This window comes from Littorina saxatilis, linkage group LG1 (assembly GCF_037325665.1).
Source record: "Littorina saxatilis isolate snail1 linkage group LG1, US_GU_Lsax_2.0, whole genome shotgun sequence".
Classification (NCBI taxonomy): domain Eukaryota; kingdom Metazoa; phylum Mollusca; class Gastropoda; order Littorinimorpha; family Littorinidae; genus Littorina; species Littorina saxatilis.
In genome coordinates this window covers 101,645,341-101,665,642 of record NC_090245.1, presented here as the reverse complement: position 1 = coordinate 101,665,642, position 20,302 = coordinate 101,645,341, and the positions used below count along the sequence as shown (strand labels likewise).

The 20,302-nt window shown below is 39.8% G+C and overlaps 1 protein-coding gene across 2 annotated transcripts in view; it reads left to right on the top strand.

Annotated features, from left to right (window-relative positions):
• Window positions 1-20,302, top strand: part of LOC138947869 (dmX-like protein 2) — a 128,695-nt gene that overhangs the window by 7,987 nt on the left and 100,406 nt on the right. For both annotated transcript variants that reach the window (XM_070319443.1, XM_070319433.1), the window contains exons 2-10: window positions 336-461; window positions 833-901; window positions 4,355-4,387; window positions 9,597-9,675; window positions 10,375-10,615; window positions 11,895-11,961; window positions 12,918-12,957; window positions 14,750-14,882; window positions 15,855-16,037. In XM_070319443.1, coding sequence (XP_070175544.1) covers window positions 336-461; window positions 833-901; window positions 4,355-4,387; window positions 9,597-9,675; window positions 10,375-10,615; window positions 11,895-11,961; window positions 12,918-12,957; window positions 14,750-14,882; window positions 15,855-16,037 — 971 coding nt within the window. The remainder of the gene's footprint in view (window positions 1-335; window positions 462-832; window positions 902-4,354; window positions 4,388-9,596; window positions 9,676-10,374; window positions 10,616-11,894; window positions 11,962-12,917; window positions 12,958-14,749; window positions 14,883-15,854; window positions 16,038-20,302) is intronic.

Sequence of the window (20,302 nt, the reverse complement as noted above, 5' to 3'; positions counted from 1 at the left end):
CCACCTGCAATGTAGGGACACTTTTGGGTGGTCCCAAGGCTGTCCTTTCATCGCAGGTGCCACTGTAGATTAGAAAGTGTCATTATTGTTTTTTCATTGGAGGGTACTCGCGTCTCAGGAAGCGCTCAGTACCTGAATGTATTCAGTGTGCCTCTGAGACCACTGCTCTTCCTTATCCTCAGTGTATGTTGAGGAATTTGGAAGAATCATTGGGGGTGGGGGTCTGTACTGAGGCACTTATTCAGCCTTTCCTTCCAGTGCGTGTGGATACTATTGATATTATTTTGCCTTTTTTTCATATATATATACATTTTCATTTTTACTTTTGCTGGCAGGCGTATGCAGCAGGATGTAACATTGCCATTCTTGCTGGGAACTTTGAGCGGGTGCAGATCATACCAGGCGTTGCCCATGGCAACATCAAGGTCACGTGCATTGACTGCTCGACAGACACAGGAAAGGTTGGTGCCAGATTTATTCATGCATTCTGTCGTTTTTGATTGTGTGTTTGCTTGTATGATTATAAATAAGTTTTTAACATATGTGCCTGTACAATGATTTGGAGATGGAGGTAGTCATAATAAGACTCATTGTGGGGTTTTCCCCTCATGGTATAAGTATACAAGGGTTGCGCTGACTTTGAGTGGCTTCTGTTGGTCACTTTTTTGCAAGACCTATTTTGCACAGCAGTTTGACTCAAATGCTCACAAGTTACAGCATCTGAAAAAAGCAATGCATGGGCAACATTATTCATTGAGCATGACCCCTGAATAATGGATAGATCTGCCTTTACCGTTAAGCCTCGATTACAGTATTTTCTTTTTGTGTGCAGATTGCAGCCAGTTACGGGAAGAAGGTGTACATTTTTGAGCCAACGCCTCTCGCTACGGACACCACACACGTAAGTTACAAACAATTTCGTTATAATTATTTCATTTCTTTTCCATGTTACATCACTTGTCTACTAATAACATCGCTCTTAACGATGACTGAGCTGTTATGGTGTCCTGTGAAACGCCAGAAGTGCAAGTCGAGTTGTGTTCAAAGCAATTATCATTAAAAGATGTGTAACTTCCAAGAAAACTGTAGATATATATGTAGGGAAAATCAGTTATCGGAGTTTAATAAAGGCGAGTACAGTTTTGTGTTTCCAACGAGTTTTCTGTGATTTTGAAAACAATGTTATTTGTTTAGCAGTCCGATTTGTCACTTGTGGACTTTATTTTAAAGTTGTATGAAATGCCAGAAGAGTATATACTTCGCAGTCCAGGAGTGGTTTTTGTTGTATTTAGAAACTTTGCAATAGAAAGTTTTGGAAGCTGCAAGCATTTTTAAGCTTTTTTGAGTGTTAAATTCTGTGCATAAACCTGCAAATTGTATAGCTAAAGCTGTTACATTTTTATTTAAACCTGCAGATTGTATAGCTAAAGCTGTTACATTTTTTGTTAAACCTGCAGATTGTATAGCTAAAGCTGTTACATTTTTTGTTAAACCTGCAGATTGTATAGCTAAAGCTGTTACATTTTTATTTAAACCTGCAGATTGTATAGCTAAAGCTGTTACATTTTTATTTAAACCTGCAGATTGTATAGCTAAAGCTGTTACATTTTTTGTTAAACCTGCAGATTGTATAGCTAAAGCTGTTACATTTTTGTTTAAACCTGCAGATTGTATAGCTAAAGCTGTTACATTTTTATTTAAACCTGAAAATCTGAGAAAATCAGGCCTAAAAAAGGAGGAAGTCTGAAAATGGAAGTACTTTCTTTCTTTATTTCTTTATTTGGTGTTTAACGTTGTTTTCAACCACGAAGGTTATATCGCGACGGGGAAAGAGGGCAGATGGGATAGAGCCACTTGTCAATTGTTTCTTGTTCACAAAAGCACTAATCAAAAATTTGCTCCAGGGGCTTGCAACGTAGTACAATGTATTACCTGACTGGGAGAATGCAAGTTTCCAGTACAAAGGACTTATCATTTCTTACATACTGATTGACTAAAATCTTTACAAAAATTTACAATATTCTATACAAGAAACACTTAACAAGGGTAAAAAGAGAAACAGAATCCGTTAGTCGCCTCTTACGACATGCTGGGGAGCATCGGGTAAATTCTTCCCCCTAACCCGCGGGGGGTAATGGAAGTACCTGTACATGTATATATTTACAGATGTTATGAACAGAAAATCAGAAAAACTTAGCATAGATACAAGGGAGGTTCATATTGTACTATGCACTAAGTACATAGCAGGACTGTGTCTCCATATTTGGTAAACTTAAATAATAAATTTACATAATTAAAAAACTAGAAAGGTAGGTTGTTGGAACGTTTGTTATTGACAAAACATTATACATTCACAGATATTTCGACCCAACGGTCTTTTAAGTGAACAGACAAACAAATATTCACACAAAACTTATCTTGATAGAATCAGTTTACGTCCCTCGTATTCTGTCAAGAAAATTTGTGTGTGAATATTTGTTTGTCTGTTCACTTAACCCTTTACCACTTGAATCGCCCGAAACCGCCCGGAGGAAGTGCCTTATGCGTTCCCTGAATCGCCCGAAATCGCCCGATACACACCTTGCGCGCACTTTCACTTTCGCGATCAAACGGATGTAGAACTAAAGAACGGTGACGTACTTCCGGTTTACTTTGGTGGTTAGACCAACAACGTGCGATCAGAGTTTGTATAAACTATATTCTTCTATGTACTTTGATGCGATCAACCGATCTTGAACTGTGATTTTTCCAAATCGTCCAGGAATCAGATAAGGATAGCTTGACTTCGGGTCATTAGTGGTAAAGGGTTAAAAGACCATTGTGTTGAAATATCTGTGAATGTATTGTTTTGTCAATAACAAACATTCCAACAACCTACCTTTCTTGTTTTTTTATTCTGAATTTTGGAAAATTGGCAGTCTCTTTGTTTTTGGATTTAATAGATTTACAGTTGACATTTTTGTGGTTGCCATTTTTTTTTAAAGAAAATGTGCTTTTGGGAATTTTAGCGTAGAGTATGATGTACTGGAACAAACGTGTATGCATAGTGTGATACACTGATACCTCTATAGATTTCACTGCCAGGGGTTTGCCGCACTGAGTGTCAGTTTGTTATTTGTACATGCAATTAAAGCTGTCTCATTTACGTGAATTTTTGGTTTTGTTTTTGTAACAGGGCACTGCACGCAAGGTTTGTCAGAGATGTGACAAATTTGTTGTTCTTCTGTTTGTGAATGTTGTGGTAGATGTGTTTGATTGCGAGTGTTTTCTTTGTGTGGATAAACCCTCCTTTGTTCAAGTGGATTTATTTTTATTTTTAAGGACACAGTTAACTTCATAGCAATCTGAATCAGCAGCCGCTCTGGTTCTTAAAAAATATGTAGAACTGCTCCATTAACCTTCGCCGGTGGTCGTGGGTCCGTGTGGACCCAGAAGGGTGTTTAATTGCAAATATCTCTTAAACTAGTTGGAATTTTGTAATGAGCTTTTAAGAATGCCTCAGGCACCTAAAAAGCTCTTATGTCCTAAAATTTCAGCGAGAAGTAAATGAAAAAAAAAAAGGTCATATTTAGACTACAAACATTGTGGGGCCGTGCGGACCCATGTTTTTCAAAGAAGGAAATGAGAAGCATGTGTCGGCACGGCCCCACGATGACTTCCGTGTGTAGTCGATAACCCGGACGGGCGAAGGTTAAAAGAGGTCCTTCGTTGCTGCTCTACATGCCATCGGGCATAACGGGCAGTAAGTATCAAGTAAGTAAGCTCCATTAAAAATTTTTTTTTATTAGCGCTTAGAATAGTAAGCAGGTGGGAATTTCTTTGTGTTGAATTTTGTGTCATAGTTCATAAACTATTACTCAGACTGTCTATTTACCCCCATCTTCTGTTACAGTGGAGCACATAAAATTAAAAATTTAGTATTTCTAAAGTTGAAATAGTAGAGGGTAGGGAAGAAGAAAATTGTGCTGTAAGGGTGAGTGAGTCTTAATTTGTACTTGTTTTTGTTTTTTTACTGCAGATAAGTATAGGTCGCTGCGGGTTTCGTCACTCGTCATGTTTTTTTATGTTCATCATCATCATTATCATAATTATCATAAAAATCATCATGTTCATCATCATCATTATCACAATTATCATCATCGTCATCATCATTATAATCATCATCGTCATTATCATCATTTTTTTCTTTTCTTTCTACCTGCTTGCTTTCATCAGCACAATCATCACCATCAGAAGAAGATAAAGCCGTTGTAACAAGCACGGACTTGTTTATAATTTGTGAAGGAGCATTTTGTTTTGGTTTTGTTATCAGTTGTAAGCGCATTATCTTATTTTTTTCTGATTTTGTTGTCAGACAAAGATCCCAGATAGATTGAATCCAGAGCAGGTAACTTTTTATCTGTCAGCTTAAACGCATTGTCTCCACTGAATTGCCTCTGTGTATTTTGTCTGAGCTGTTGATGCAGTAAGAGAGATGCCAGAGAGATTTGTAACCCAGACTTAAAACAAGTCCTACTAATTCTGCTGGTCAAAACAGATTGCAGACAATGTGAATGGTTGTATGGGAAGAGATTGTTGGCAGAGAAAACAGTAGTTAACTAATTACTGTCTGTGATCATTATTGTATTGTGCCTTTTACTGCTAGCTGTTTGTTGCATGTTGCGCACAGCTTTTGTTCTTTCCAACTAGATTTGTGTCCCCTATTCTACTCAGAGTTTAAATCCATGAAGCTTTTATTGTGTACTGTATCTTTAATTTTTGATATGCATTTACACAGATTTTACATGTTTTCCCTTTGAGTTTGACCATCACATGTGTATTTCTGTACTTTTTTGTGACCCCACCAACGATAAAGAAAATAATAACCAACAAACCAAATAAACAACCCTCAACCCCTTCTGTCATTCATCCCTGATCCTCACATGTTGTAAACTGATTATATAGTCTTTTCCCATTCATTTTGCCTTTGTGGTGTCACCAGATACCCCCCCATGGCATTTTGTAATAATAATATTTAAGAACCCTTATGAATTGACCCTTATCGCCAGAGCTCACGGCATGTACAATAGCAACAAATATCAGCACACACACACACCATACACAGTCACACACACACACACACACACACACACACACACACACACATACAAACACACACACCGTGCATGCACACACACACACACACACACACACACACACACACACACACACACACACAATAAAGTTAGATAAAGCTTCTATCCCCTCAAAAGCATCTTATCCCCACAGTACACTCTGTTGACATTTGATTATTTACATCTCTTTGTCTTTACCAATTAAGTATTCATTTTCCAGCTAGTTACCCCTGCTTAGATTTAGCCGCTTGAGCATCACATTAGTGCATCACTGTCTGTCTTTCCGACCCCACCACAACCTCTATCCCAACCCCCTACCCTTAATCCCTTCTATCTTGTATTCCTGACCCTCACAAGTAATACATTGAGTTTTGTACGTGTTCCGATTTTTTCTATTGGAGTGGCTTTCAGTTTTTACTGCAGTCTCGTCGCTTTATTTTACCTTGTCAGCAACAGATATTTCCAGTCGCATTTTTACAGTTGACAGCTTGATTTTTTCATATCTTTTTATCTTTACCCTTTTACTGTGTTAGTCAAGTGAAACCCCTATTTTTGGCTCACGTATGTGTAGCCTATGCAATGCTGACTTTTGTCTGTCTGTGCGTGTGTATGTGTGTGATAGAAACTTTAACATTTGACTGAACACCGAAATACTAATTTTACCTGGTTATTATCCAAGCAACAGCTTCAAAGTATTGAAGCAATGATCAACATTTCGTCGGCACGTATGTAGTTAAAGTGAGTATCCAAAGAAAACGGGTGGTGGGGGGTTTTGGGGGAGTAAAAACAGGTGACTGGTTTGTGTCGTGTGTGGTATGTAGACCAGATCAGGGGTCAAGGTTAAGTCAGATCGCGTGAATGATAATTGTGGTATAGATACAGTTCTCACCCAGCTGCAGTTCGCCGATTCGGGGAAGACAATTTCACATTGTTCGGTTTCGTAGCCCCAGAAAAATAGATAAAGAAGATACCAAAGGAGATTTCCTACAGGTTGATCTGCACAGCGTGTTTCCTGTGTGTGCGCGAGGAAGCGCTGTCGAAAGCGCAGTGTCGATCTGGCAGTCGAGTCCCCGTAAGTAGGCTACAGACAGACAGATCTAGTGTCTCTCACTCTTGCACCGTGTCACCTTTGCTTACTGTGAGTGTGTATGTGTGACGGACTGAATGAGTTTGTGTTACTGTTTGTCGATTTCTTACGGGAGCCTTGAAGGCTTCGCCTCTTGTTTCTACTGCATCAGTGTGTGGCAATAGTGATGCTGCGATATATAATTATGATTCCAATTCCTCCCCAACCCATTAGCCACCCCCTACCACCCAGTATATTTCACACATGCACGCGCACATGCACACACTCACAGGCGTGCATACATACACACAGACACACTCACCAGACTGCAGACACCCCCCTCCCCAAGCATCTTTTTTTTCATTGCTTCTCTGAGTATTTCCCTCTAAAACTATTGGTGTTGTGAACATGTTCTGTTTCTCAGGATTGAAATTATTTTAGGCACTCAGGTGCCATAAGATATTTGTTGTCTAAGTAATCCAATGTGATTTGCTTGGGTGGGGGGGGGGGGGGGGGGCGGTGGTGAATCCACCAGCCCTTACAAATTGTTGCTGAGCATAGTAAAGGCTAGTGCTTTACATTGTGATGCATTATGTTTTGTGGTGCTCACTGCCTGGTCTGGTATGTCTTGGTGCTAGAACAAATACATTTAAAAAAAATTTGTTTTGCTTTCTTTCACATTGATGTACATGTTTTAAGATCAAACCTGAAAACGTACAGTAATCAGGCTTAATATTCACCCATGATTGCTAGCAGATTAAAAAAATGTAATCCTATGATTTTTCAAAGTAAAATAAGTTTAACATTGGTTATGCATGTATCACCTCATAAGTGAACATTAACATCCATTCGGATGAGTTTAAGAAACTTCATATTTTATTGATTGAATCTTCTTCTGTAAGCTAATTAATACAGATTCTGGGATATCGGTCGTATGGACATTGAACAACTATGACCAACCCTCCTTAGGCTTATAGTTGCGTTCATTTTGCAAGTGTCAATCATTGCTTGGGTCAAGTAAAAATATGACGCAGGACCGATATATTAATAAGAAAATGGGAAAAAATATCTTATTAAGATCTTGTAGTGTCTTTACTTTTTGATATTTGTTAAAGTACATGATTACATTTGCGTCAATTTTTGTTCGTTTTTGTTTTCTGTTGACGTGTAGGTCCTTCATACGATGTTTCTAAATACATATAAGTTTTCTCATTTGATATGTGTGCGCGCACACACATGCAGGCATGGTGATGCACACCTGCACACTGTGACACTTACACACACATGCAGGCATGGTGATTCACACCTGCACACTGTGACACTCACACACACATGCAGGCATGGTGATGCACACCTGCACACTGTGACACTCACACACACATGCAGGCATGGTGATGCACACCTGCACACTGTGACACTCACACACACATGCAGGCATGGTGATGCACACCTGAACACTGTGACACTCACACACACATGCAGGCATGGTGATGCACACCTGAACACTGTGACACTCACACACACATGCAGGCATGGTGATGCACACCTGAACACTGTGACACACACACATGCAGGCATGGTGATGCACACCTGAACACTGTGACACTCACACACACATGCAGGCATGGTGATGCACACCTGCACACTGTGACACTCACACACACATGCACGCACGCAGACACACACACTCTTCAACAAAGCCACCAAAATTATCGATGGATGGATTCATATAACAGTCTTCATTGATTGTTCAGTCCAGGTTAGCTGGACTGGGAGAATTAAATTGGCATTGTTCACCCAATGTGCACCCTTGAAATAATATATTTTTGGTAATTAATTTTGATTTGTTGTCAATTTAATTAATTGATAAAAAAATAATTGTCTGTCGCAGATGTTACCGGGCTCATACTTCCAATATTTACTGTTGCAGTGTCACGAATGTGACATGAACTTGTGCAACATCTTGTTTTGTTTGTTGATGACTCAAATTTCCATGGAAACATGTGTCACGGTTGCATGCATACAGACATATAAGCTACATAGGCAGAATACTAAATGCATTCTGATGCATTCACAATGATATGTGCACAGGAACAATTAAAACACAGTAAATGTATTATGATGTGATAATTTTCCCCAAGTTCAGTTGTGTATGTTATCAATATTATGAATAATAATCAGGAAATAATAGATTTAGGACAAAGGATCAATTGCTGCTAATTTCATTACTGAGACAATGACAAAAGGTGACGTTTTCATGTCAGTATGTCCCAAATGACATCACCAGTACATTTTTCATTCTATCTAATCTGTTTTCGTTCTATTTTTTCTAATAACATGCGTTAACAATTGATTGCCAACTGGAATGGAAGAGCACAAAAAGTGTAACTTGATATGTAGTTTTTCTAGAGGGAAAAACATCTTCCACTTTCATGTCAGTGTGTCCCATGCAACATACATTTGCCAAACAGCTATGTGTAAGTAGATTATTTGTTAGTGGTATAGAAAATACTGATCAACAATCAAAGTCAGTTTTCACATTCATTTTCTACCTATTTCTTATTTGTTTATTCTTTTGGCAATGGTGAAATGTCAGCAATCGTGTGTCATTCCGGACAGTAGACATGACACCTGACCTTTTGTCACTGTCTCTACTATATGTTCTAGTAAATGGCTGACTATACTGTAGATGCACACTAAACTGCTTGCTAAGTAGGCTGCACACAAATAAATTTTGTTTTTTGAATACACAAAGCAGTAACCTCCGCAGTTACTGAAATACAGCGCTACCTTTTGGGATAGAAGTTAGCTGGGTTTGCACCATTTTGATTTTTAGAAGTCCTTTTCTTTGTACGTGTTAAATTAATTTATTTAGTATTTTCACATTTTTGCACATTGAATCCTTTCTTTTTTATATTATCAGAAACTTTTTCTTGGCAGGGAATCTGTGTAAAAACTGTTAAAGTGCATTATAGTACTGTAAGAAGAAAGTCTACTTTTTTGGACGTCTCATTTCCTCATGATGCACAATTCCTAGAAAGCAAAATTCTGATGCTGTTTTGGAAACTGTGACTGTGGGGTTAAGAGGCATTGTTTTGATTGTTTCATGTTCATATTTACTGCTTTGCTATTTACATTTTGAAACAATACTTTTTTTTAATGTCTTTCTGCCTTAGTATTGGTACAAGTCCTGACCTGGGCGTACTTGCCCACAGTATCTGTTGCACTTAACATGCTGGGGATCCTTCTACATTTTTGGTGTCACTTTTGTCAGTATAATTAAACTCAGGCAGTGGTGAGTTGTTGAAATTAGGATTCAGTATTTCTCACTTTTTGGTCTGAAGTGAAAAAAAGCGCCTTTAGTGACAAAAGTAATGAGCCTTTTCATATTATTTTGTTGTTGTTCTATTTTGCAGAAGCTAGACTACAGGTGGTACAAAACAGCTGAGATTGAAACAGAATGTTACGTCAACAGTTTAAGCTGGAACATGGAAGGTGAGTTTTATTTGATCTTTCTGTCATTTTTATCCATTTAAGTGTGTGTGTGTGTGTGTGTGTGTGTGTGTGTGTGTGTGTGTGTGTGTGTGTGTGTGTGTGCGTGCATGTGTTTGTGTGTGTGTGCGCACTCGCGTGTGTTTGAGTATGTATTGAGGAAAAAACACAGGTAGAAATTCTGGAGAAATACATGCAATATATTAGCCCAAAACACTCAGGTCTACTTTTTTGTGTGTGTACAAATACATGTATACCAGAGACATTTATGCTTAGCTCAGATTTAGTTATGATGCATTGTCACAGAGTAATTAATCATCTCGGGGGGAAAGCATGTATTAAAATTCCTTTTTTTTCTGGTGCTGTCTGTAGGTACAATTAATTAACAGCATTCACTAATTTTGCAGTGTCACTGGTTAGAATCAGATATGGACAAGTTTGAACCCAAATTACGAAATTAACTTATAAGAAACTTATAGGAACTTATACCAAATCCTTATAGAAACTTATGCCCATAAAAGGGTATAAGTACATGTCACTGATTGTCAGGATTTTAAATGCTGATGCACCACCATGATTGTTCAATAAAGCTTACCATGAACATACTAAGCTGTTATCTTGTTATAACTGAAAATCATGAGTACAGTGGGAAGTAAGGACTGAAGTACATGTAACAAATGTTTTTTTCTCCGTCGTCTCTAGGTTCCAAGTTGCTGACGGGAGGGGACCTGATCCAAATTTGGCAGCTGGTGCCGAAGAACAAACCGGACGTGGAGGGAGAGGATGGAGCGTCTCGCCACGTCCACTTTCACTTGGGGGAGCCAGGCGCCGCTGTGGACACGGATGATGAAGCGCTGAATCAGCGTTTTTCTCACGCCATTGACCCCGAGCACTATGACATCATCCCTGACCCGGGCACGTGGGAGTGTGTGTGGAAGTGCAAGTAAGTGCGTAGTGGGAAATAGACGCTGTCACGCACTTGACTGCTCAGTCGCACTTTTCAAACTAAAGTGCTGAAGTTCTCATTCCTGCAACAAAAGCAAATAATTGCTACCAAAAAAAACCGAAGTAAACCTCACCCAAATTGGCTTCTGGTTGAGTCTTCTTAGTGTGTCTTTCTTGCCTGGACATGAACCCTCACGCAAGACCTCCCTGTGACTGACAAAATTTTACAAATTGACGTGTTTTACGCTCAAAGTTATGTCACCTTCCTAGCATCGCGGCGCAGTGGTTGTGTGACAATTCGTTTTGCGTTTTGTGACAGATGCGTTGGATTAAAAAGGACCTTGTAGTTTGCATGATTAGTGGACACGCTAGCCAATTTCGAAACCTGTGGGGTTTTTTCTTCAAAAGAACGAATCATAAGATTGAGAAAATCTAGTCAGGTCGAGTCAAAGCCTGGGGTGATAATGTCATCTTTGTTGTCAAACCCATGGAGCAAAACTCGGCTGGTAGATTGGTGTGGTTGCTAAATGTGTATCTAGTATTTTCAGATTTCAGCCTGTAAATTATCAGCAACTTTCAGTTGACTTGATCTCTGACTGTATTTTAAAATGACTTGAAATATATGACTTCTTGTGTGAACTGTGTGTACGTGTGTGTCAAAAGATAAAGATTGGAATATGGTTCTTGGCGAACAGTTTGTAGATGCAGTCTGAAAAGGAAAGATCAAATACAAACTTCATTGAAGTGTTGTGGGGGTAGGAATGAGAATGCACCGATCTAAGAAATATATCCTTGGATTCACTGCATACATCTTGCCTCATTTAGCTCTCATTGCTGGGCGGGGATGTAGCTCAGTCGGTAGCGCGCTGGATTTGTATCCAGTTGGCCGCTGTCAGCGTGAGTTAGTCCCCACGTTCGGCGAGAGATTTATTTCTCAGAGTCAACTTTGTGTGCAGACTCTCCTCGGTGTCCGAACACCCCTGTGTGTACACGCAAGCACAAGACCAAGTGCGCACGAAAAAGATCCTGTAATCCATGTCAGAGTTCGGTGGGTTATAGAAACACGAAAATACCCAGCATGCTTCCTCCGAAAGCGGCGTATGGCTGCCTAAATGGTGGGGTAAAAACGGTCATACACGTAAAAGCCGTGGGAGTTTCAGCCCATGAACGAACAAACAAACAAACAAACAAGCTCTCATTGCTGTTATTGCTAGAGGGTTCTACTGACCCGAAGAAAGAGGGAAGGAGACTTAATGTGTGTTTCATTATCTGTGCAGACCTGCCACGCCTGTGTACCGCCTGCATTTCTCACCTGATGGTTTTCTCTTTGCTTCTGCTGGAAAGGTAATGAGCTGTTTCTCACTAAGGCTGAGAGGTTAGCAAGGAACAGCCTGAATGATTTGTTTTTATTACACCCCTGTATATTCGGGGGTGTATTGGGGCGGGGATATAGCTCAGTTGGTAGCGCGCTGGATTTGTATTCAGTTGGCCGCTGTCAGCGTGAGTTCGATCCCAGGTTCGGCGGAAATTTATTTCAGAGTTAACTTTGTGTGCACACTCTCTTCGGTGTCCGAACCCTCCCCCCGTGTACACTACATTGGGTGTGCACGTTAAAGATCCCACGATTGACAAAAGGGTCTTTCCTGGCAAAATTGCTTAGGCACAGTTAATAATTGTCTACCTATACCCCTGTGACTTGGAATAATAGGCCGTGAAAGGTAAATATGCGCCGAAATGGCTGCAATCTACTGGCCGTATAAAATTTCATCTCACACGGCATCACTGCAGAGCGCCTAGAACTGTACCCACGGAATATGCGCGATATAAGACTCATTGATTGATTGATTGATTGATTGAAATTTGGAGTGTAGGTTGGAATTACGGTACAGACGGTCCTAGCCAAAAATTAGATTACTACCTGCAGCAAGAAAGGAGATGTGAGCTTTACGCTTTGCACACCTTTACACTGCTAGACTTTTCAATAAAGGTGAAGAATGAAGAGACAAGTTGTTAATGCAAAATTCTTTATTTGTTAGTGTTTTTGTAAATAACTCTAAAAAAAATGTTTTGCTCTCTCCCTCTGTTTATCAATCAATCAATCAATATGAGGCGTATATCGCGCGTATTCCGTGGGTACAGTTCTAAGCGCAGGGATTTATTTTTTTTAATTTTTTTTTAATTTTTGTTTTATGCACTGAACTTGATTGATCTCTATCTGTCATAAACGGAATTGAATGGAACAGGCAACATCTAATATTAAAACAATCAATATAAAACGGTGATGATGGTTTTGTTTGCAGGCTGACAGACTGGTGAAGATCTGGTACGAAGACCTCAAAGGTGGGTTCCTATTGAGTGGGAAAAATTGCATCGACTCATTCTGCGTTTAATTTTGTCTGTAAATTCACCAGTTGCACAGCAATTTGTACTCTTGGTAAATTTTATTATTACATGTCCATTATTTTATTCTTTTTTTCTTCTTTTTTTTTAAGGATGAAAGCTCCACTTATGTTATAATTATCCTGCAATGAAGGCTTGCCTTTGAGCATCAGAATAACAGAACTGACTCAAATTTCTGTAATTATACTGCAATGAATGCTTGCCTTTGAGCATCAGAATAACAGAACTGACTCAAATTTCTGTAATTATACTGCAATGAATGCTTGCCTTTGAGCATCAGAATAACAGAACTGACTCAAATTTCTGTAATTATACTGCAATGAAGGCTTGCCTTTGAGCATCAGAATAACAGAACTGACTCAAATTTCTGTAATTATACTGCAATGAAGGCTTGCCTTTGAGCATCAGAATAACAGAACTGACTCAAATTTCTGTAATTATACTGCAATGAATGCTTGTCTTTGAGCATCAGAATAACAGAACTGACTCAAATTTCTGTTCATGCTTTTATTCCACATTGACTTACCGAGAGAGGGATCGACGTCAGGAAGAAGAGGCTTTATTTGCTCTTACGTGCCATCAGACTTGTGTATTTTGTAGATTATTATGACTTGTATTACTGGTTATGATGGAGATGGTTCGATCACCCTTCTTAAACTGCAGTGCTTAACTTGCTTTGCATTCTTAGTTAAACATGGCCCAGTGACATTCTGAATTCAAGGACAGATGTTCTGCACTCATCTGACGTTATGTATTTGCAGAACGTCAAAACGCTGCAAAAATTAAATTTTTTCTCCGTTACGACACGTCTTACCACGCTAAGTTCAAGACGGAAAAGGAAGTTGGGAGATTTACCTCCCTTGACTTATCCTCGGTGCGACTTTCTGCAGAAAAGCAACCAAATGTTTATTTCCGACTGTCTTTCAGTACGTCAGCTGAACCAGGTCATAACCAAATTTAAGTAAAGACTTCAATTTTTGAGTCACTTGAGAAAAAGTGACTCTATGTAATCGGTCAGTGTTAGTCTGTCCGGCCGGCCGGCCGGCCGGCCGTCCGTAGACACCACCTTAACGTTGGACTTTTCTCGGAAACTATCAAAGCGATCGGGCTCATATTTTGTTTAGTCGTGACCTCCAATGACCTCTACACTTTAACGATGGTTTCGTTGACCTTTGACCTTTTTCAAGGTCACAGGTCAGCGTCAAAGGAAAAATTAGACATTTTATATCTTTTCTCGGAAACTATCAAAGCGATCGGGCTCATATTTTGTTTAGTCGTGACCTCCAATGACCTCTACACTTTAACAATGGTTTCGTTGACCTTTGACCTTTTTCAAGGTCACAGGTCAGCGTCAAAGGAAAAATTAGACATTTTATATCTTTGACAAAGTTCATCGGATGTGATTGAAACTTTGTAGGATTATTCTTTACATCAAAGTATTTACATCTGTAGCCTTTTACGAACGTTATCAGAAAAACAAGGGAGATAACTAGCCTTTTCTGTTCGGCAACACACAACTTAACGTTGGGCTTTTCTCGGAAACTATAAAAGTGACCGGGCTCAAATTTTATGTGAACGTGACTCATTGTGTTGTGAATAGCAATTTCTTCCTGTCCATCTGATGCCTCATATAATATTCAGAACTGCGAAAGTGACTCGATCGAGCGTTTGCTCTTCTTGTTTTATAATAGAAATGCATCACCCTTGCTAACCAGTAGCTCTCCACTTTCAGTTCAACATGGTTTGGTCCGGATGGACAGTTTGAGCCCAAGGCGAGATGTCCTCCATTATTCCTTTGTGTACATCGCTCATCCTAGGGCAGTGACTGGCTTCAAATGGAGAAAAACCAGCAAGTACATGCCCAGGTGAGTAATGGATTCAACAATGTTGAGGTAGTGATGGTGTCTCAGAGTCATATCTTTGTCATTTTTAAGTCTGAGAACGTCTTACACCTGTCTGCAAAGAGTTCAAAATGCAGAGGAAGAATTCACTGACGGTGGGACGCCTGTTACTTCTTCATACCTGATGCGAAATCGTAGATAACTGCTCATATCTTTGTAATTTTTAAGACTGAGAACGTCTTACACCTGTCTGCAAAGAGTTCAAAATGCAGAGGAAGAATTCACTGACAGTGGGACGCCTGTTACTTCTTCATACCTGATGCGAAATCGCAGATAACTGCTCATATCTTTGTCATTTTTAAGACTGAGAACGTCTTACACCTGTCTGCAAAGAGTTCAAAATGCAGAGGAAGAATTCACTAACAGTGGGACGCCTACTACTTCTTCATACCTGATGCGAAATCTCAGATAACTGCTCATATCTTTGTCATTTTTAAGACTGAGAACGTCTTACACCTGTCTGCAAAGAGTTCAAAATGCAGAGGAAGAATTCACTGACAGTGGGACGCCTACTACTTCTTCATACCTGATGCAAAAACGCAGATAACTGCTTGTTCTTATACCCTCGTTAGATAAGAATTGTCATTGTCATTTCTGTGTCAGGGGAGCAGTACTGGCCAATGCGCTGGTTAGTTCCTGCGTTAACAGCGTCTCATTACTTCTTCTTCTTCTTCTTCTGCATTCCCAGCCATGCTAAATCTTCAATCCAGACTGTAGGGCGAAGTCCGCAGTCCGCCACAGCAACGTTGCAGGCCCCCAGAGCTTCTCGTGGGCCTCCACTGGACTGGGCCTGTCTTGCGTCTCAGGGCTTTGAAAGAGGGGCGTCTCATTACAACATTTTACATTTAGTCAGTAGCGGTGAATGCGCAAGAATTCATTTATATTGTGAAGCCAACCACTTGTTCATATAATTATATCTGTGTGCGTGTGTAACAGGGGGGCAGTGGCCAACATGCTGGTCACGTCTTGCATGGACAACGTGTCGCGCATCTGGGTGGAGACGATTCTACCGGACGACGGGTTGGTAGACTTGGACCAGTTTGACCCCAGTGTCTCCCACAACCCCAAGCACACCCATCGCCACAAGAAACGCTTTGTCCAGAGACTCAAAACCATCAGGTGTGCACCCGCCCTCACTTCCACTTGTTGTCTAGCAGGCTAACCTTAGCTGTATTGTGTAATCCCTATAGAGGTTTAGCTGTATTGTGTAATCCCTATAGAGTTTAGCTGTATTGTGTGAAATCTCTATGGAGGTTTAGCTGTATTGTGTAATCCCTATAGAGGTTTAGCTGTATTGTGTAATCTCTATAGAGTTTAGCTGTATTGTGAAATCTCTTTAGAGGTTTAGCTGTATTGTGAAATCTTTATAAAGGTTTAGCTGTATTGTGTAGTCCCTATAGAGGTTTAGCTGTATTGTGAAATCCCTATAGAGGTTAACCTTAGCTGTATTGTGAAATCCCCATAGAGGTTTAGCTGTATTGTGAAATCCCCATAGAGGTTTAGCTGTATTGTGAAATCCCCATAGAGGTTTAGCTGTATTGTGAAATCCCCATAGAGGTTTAGCTGTATTGTGAAATCCCCATAGAGGTTTAGCTGTATTGTGAAATCCCCATAGAGGTTTAGCTGTATTGTGAAATCCCCATAGAGGTTTAGCTGTATTGTGAAATCCCTATTGAGGTTTAGCTGTAGTGTTTTGTTCTTGTATCAGTCAGTCAGGCTGAGAGTGTTTTTAGCTATGTGGCGATCAGTCGTTGTGCGTTATGATATTTGTACTTTGACTGTGGTAAGGGCTGAGTGCTAGGACGAAGACAAGTGGTAATTTTGGACACAAATTGAATCTAGTTTTCCCCCGAAATCAGCGTATGGCTGCCTGAATGGCGGGGATAAAAACGGTCATGCACGTGAGAATCGACTCGTGCAAAAACATGAGTGAACGTGGGAGTTATAACCCATGAACAAAGAAGAAGAAGAAGAATCTAGTTTGAAGACGGGGATTGCTGCTGATGGGAGCAGGAACTTTCTGTGTGCACAGAATGAGTACAAAATTGGTGGTGCATGATTTCGTGCATCACTAGCTGCATGTCTGCTTTGCCTGGCCTGTTTGTGGATGGTTGGAACATGCAATCATTCTCAGCAGTAACAGCTAAGACACTTTCAGGCATTTATATTTAAGAACTAGATCATATTGTAAACGGGGGTCCTGATTTGGTCTATATGGTCCGCTGGACCCAAAAAGCAACAACTAATTAACTAATTATACTGTAAACGCACACCAACTGGTGTGAATGAAGGCAGAGCATGTGGTTGGCCAGCACAATTGCTACACACTTTTGGTATTTTCCTGATTCAAAAGTAGAACTGAGCTTGAGATCATGCAGCTAATGACTTGAGTAAAGATTTCTCAGCTTTGACTTTTGACTGATAAGGATAGCACTTACTAATAGTGTGTGCTGCGTTTGTATATATATGTATATACTTAGCAGGATATAGCTGTCATGGTGTGTTCTTTGGTTACTGGCCTGAAAGTGGCAAGTATTTTACTCGCCATGGCGAGTAGAAACATGTAACTGGTGAGGAGAAATGTCCATCTACTCGCCAAATGCGAGTAAAGTTGCTGAAACAAATTGTTGGTTTGGCTAGTAAAGTTTGCTCTCTGGCTAGTACATTTTCAGAATCACTAGCCAAAGGCGAGTACATCATTTGTTGGACTTTCACGGCTGGGTTAGACTCACAACATCACACTATATTGATCTCGTGCTACATAATAAGAGCTCTGAGGATAATTTATTTTAGTGTGATAAATGCAGTCTGGACATTTAAAATATGGTCTGAACATTTCAGTGAAATGCTGAGTTCTGCACATATCTATGAATAGTATGTGTAAAATACTTTACTTTCCCAAGCCAGCATGAAACGTGTCAAGCATTGCATGTACTGGAGTGGTTGTTACTTAAGTTTCAAATCAGTTCACATTGTTCTATTTATGTTATGCTACGTCATGTGTCATATAAAAAGTCGAGAATTGCATCTTGAGTTACCAAAATGATAGTAAATGAATCGCTGTCATAGCCCTCCCCCCTCACCTCTTCACCATGATGTTAGCATACATGTGATAGTAAAATGATGTTAGCATACATGTGATAGTAAAATGATGTTTGCATACACATGTGATAGTATACTTGTGTCGTCTTAGAACCCAGTCCCATAGCTGCCAACCCTCCCGAATTTTTCCGGAATCTCCCGATGTTTGAAATTTGTCACGAAATCCCAATTTTTTTTCGATTTTCCCGAAAAGGATATTTTCAAAAATAATTTGTGAAAGCAGCCTTTTTTGGGAGACGAAACCGGTGAAAAGACGCTCTAGTTAACCGAGACCAGCCAAGTCGATGTGCGCATGTACGGAAAATAAGTTGTCCTGCTTTCCGGTTTTGGCCTTCTAAAAGATGCCGCCAAAAACAACAAAAAAAGATCAAAAACCAAAGGCTAAAGTGAGGTATTTACCACAGTATAAGACGAACTATGACTTTGTCGACAAGTCAGACAAAGGCCTTCTGCAGCCCCGGGACCCCTACAGGAATGTCATAGTTGTAAGGTTGGCAGCCATGCAGTCCCTGATCCACCTCCTGAACCCCCTCCAGTCCAGGCCTATCTTGTACCTAACCCTGTGTTTATATTGTCTCATATTGAGTTAAATCTATGCATGCAAATGCATACCCCGAGTCTCTCATTGTTCAGGCATTGGAATTGTCCGCCGAAAGGCAAATTTCCGCCGAAATGTTTTTTTGTTCCGCCGAAAAGCAAAAGTGTCCGCCGAAAAAATGAATGGGAGAGGCAAAAATGGTTCTGAAAACTGAATTTAATGGCAAATTTTGAGCTCAGATGACACCAAATTGCACAATTTGGGTTCTTTGGGAAAAAAAATGTCCGTGGGGGCATGCCCCCGGACCCCCCTAGTAAGGCTAAGCGCGAAGCGCCGTCGACTTTGATATTACTTACAAATTTTCAGACGTTTTTACTTTTTTCAATTCCCATGCCTGATTGTTTATTTGGCAAACGGGTTTGCTTGTTGATGGAGAGGAGAATGTAATGGCTGGAATAATGAGCACCCTGTGTGTGCGGTGATAGATATTCCAATCCGTTTTCTCTTTGCATAGTGTAACTAATTCATAACCATAGTGGCATCATATCACTTGACTAACACGTGCGCTAACCCAACTTTTTTACAGAAATCACACTACTGAACCAGCACACCACTTGGCTGCAAAGTTTAGTTCTCTGAGGTACTCTCTGCACATGGTGAACTAACATACAGACCTGGGAACCCATACGATTTCGCGGTATTTTGTACTCATGATTGTCCAGAATACGATCAGTACATTCAGTGGAGAGAAAAAATATGTCGAAAAAAAATCCTAATCTACTTTTCTTTACAAGCGCATCTTGAAGCCGATCCAGTATTTTGACACATGATCACAGTCTCTGTCAGGAAACGTTGAAAGAAGAATTTGTTTTAAATGTATTGGTAAACTTAATTAACTGTGCAACGGATGCATGAGAAGCATGTTTGAAACATGGATGTTCAAATGCTGCTTGGAGTACGCTCATTTTTCTGAAAATACACCAAGTTTGCTTGAGAATACTGCAAGTGAAAAATAGGGGTTCCCAGGTCTGAACATTTGTGTCTCAGTATTTTCTGGCAACGGTAGCATGGCTTACTAGAGTTAACAGGAATATCTGTCAGTGATATTGTATGACTGTGAAACGGTCACTGTTCGGAATCACACATCAAAGAATGAAGAGAAATATTTACTCTTGATTCTTTTCATTTGAATTGTTCAATTAGTTTCAAAATTCTGCTGTGTGAGAGCAACCTGGATTTCTGAAACTTTTTGGCTGAAGGATGAATTGTCTTCATTTTCTGTATGGAAAACGAATGGATGAAATACTTGAGACACAAGTTTATGCAAAAAGTGAAGGTACCAGAAGTTTTCTGTAGAGTTTCGTGTGTGTTGTGTTAAGCTAGTTGGGCACAGTGTAGCATGCAAAATTTCTGGCACCTTCACTTTTTTTTATATTTTGGTTGCACTAATCACAGTTGATATCATGATACAACCACAGAATTTCTTTTCTTTTCTGGCAATTAACTTGTTTCTGATATTTTCTTATGGCTGTTATTATGCTTGCTTTCATTAACCCCTTCACTGCCACAGTATAACAGCATTTTGGTATTGATGTGTGCCCGGGGCAAAATTTTGCTTTCTTCGGTAGGTTCACTAATCTGTTCACTGCTCGATCATTTATTGAGATATCTCTTAGATCTTTGGCATGTGTTTTGCTTATACCCTTGGCTATTATAGGATGACATGATCATTGGACTTTGTTTG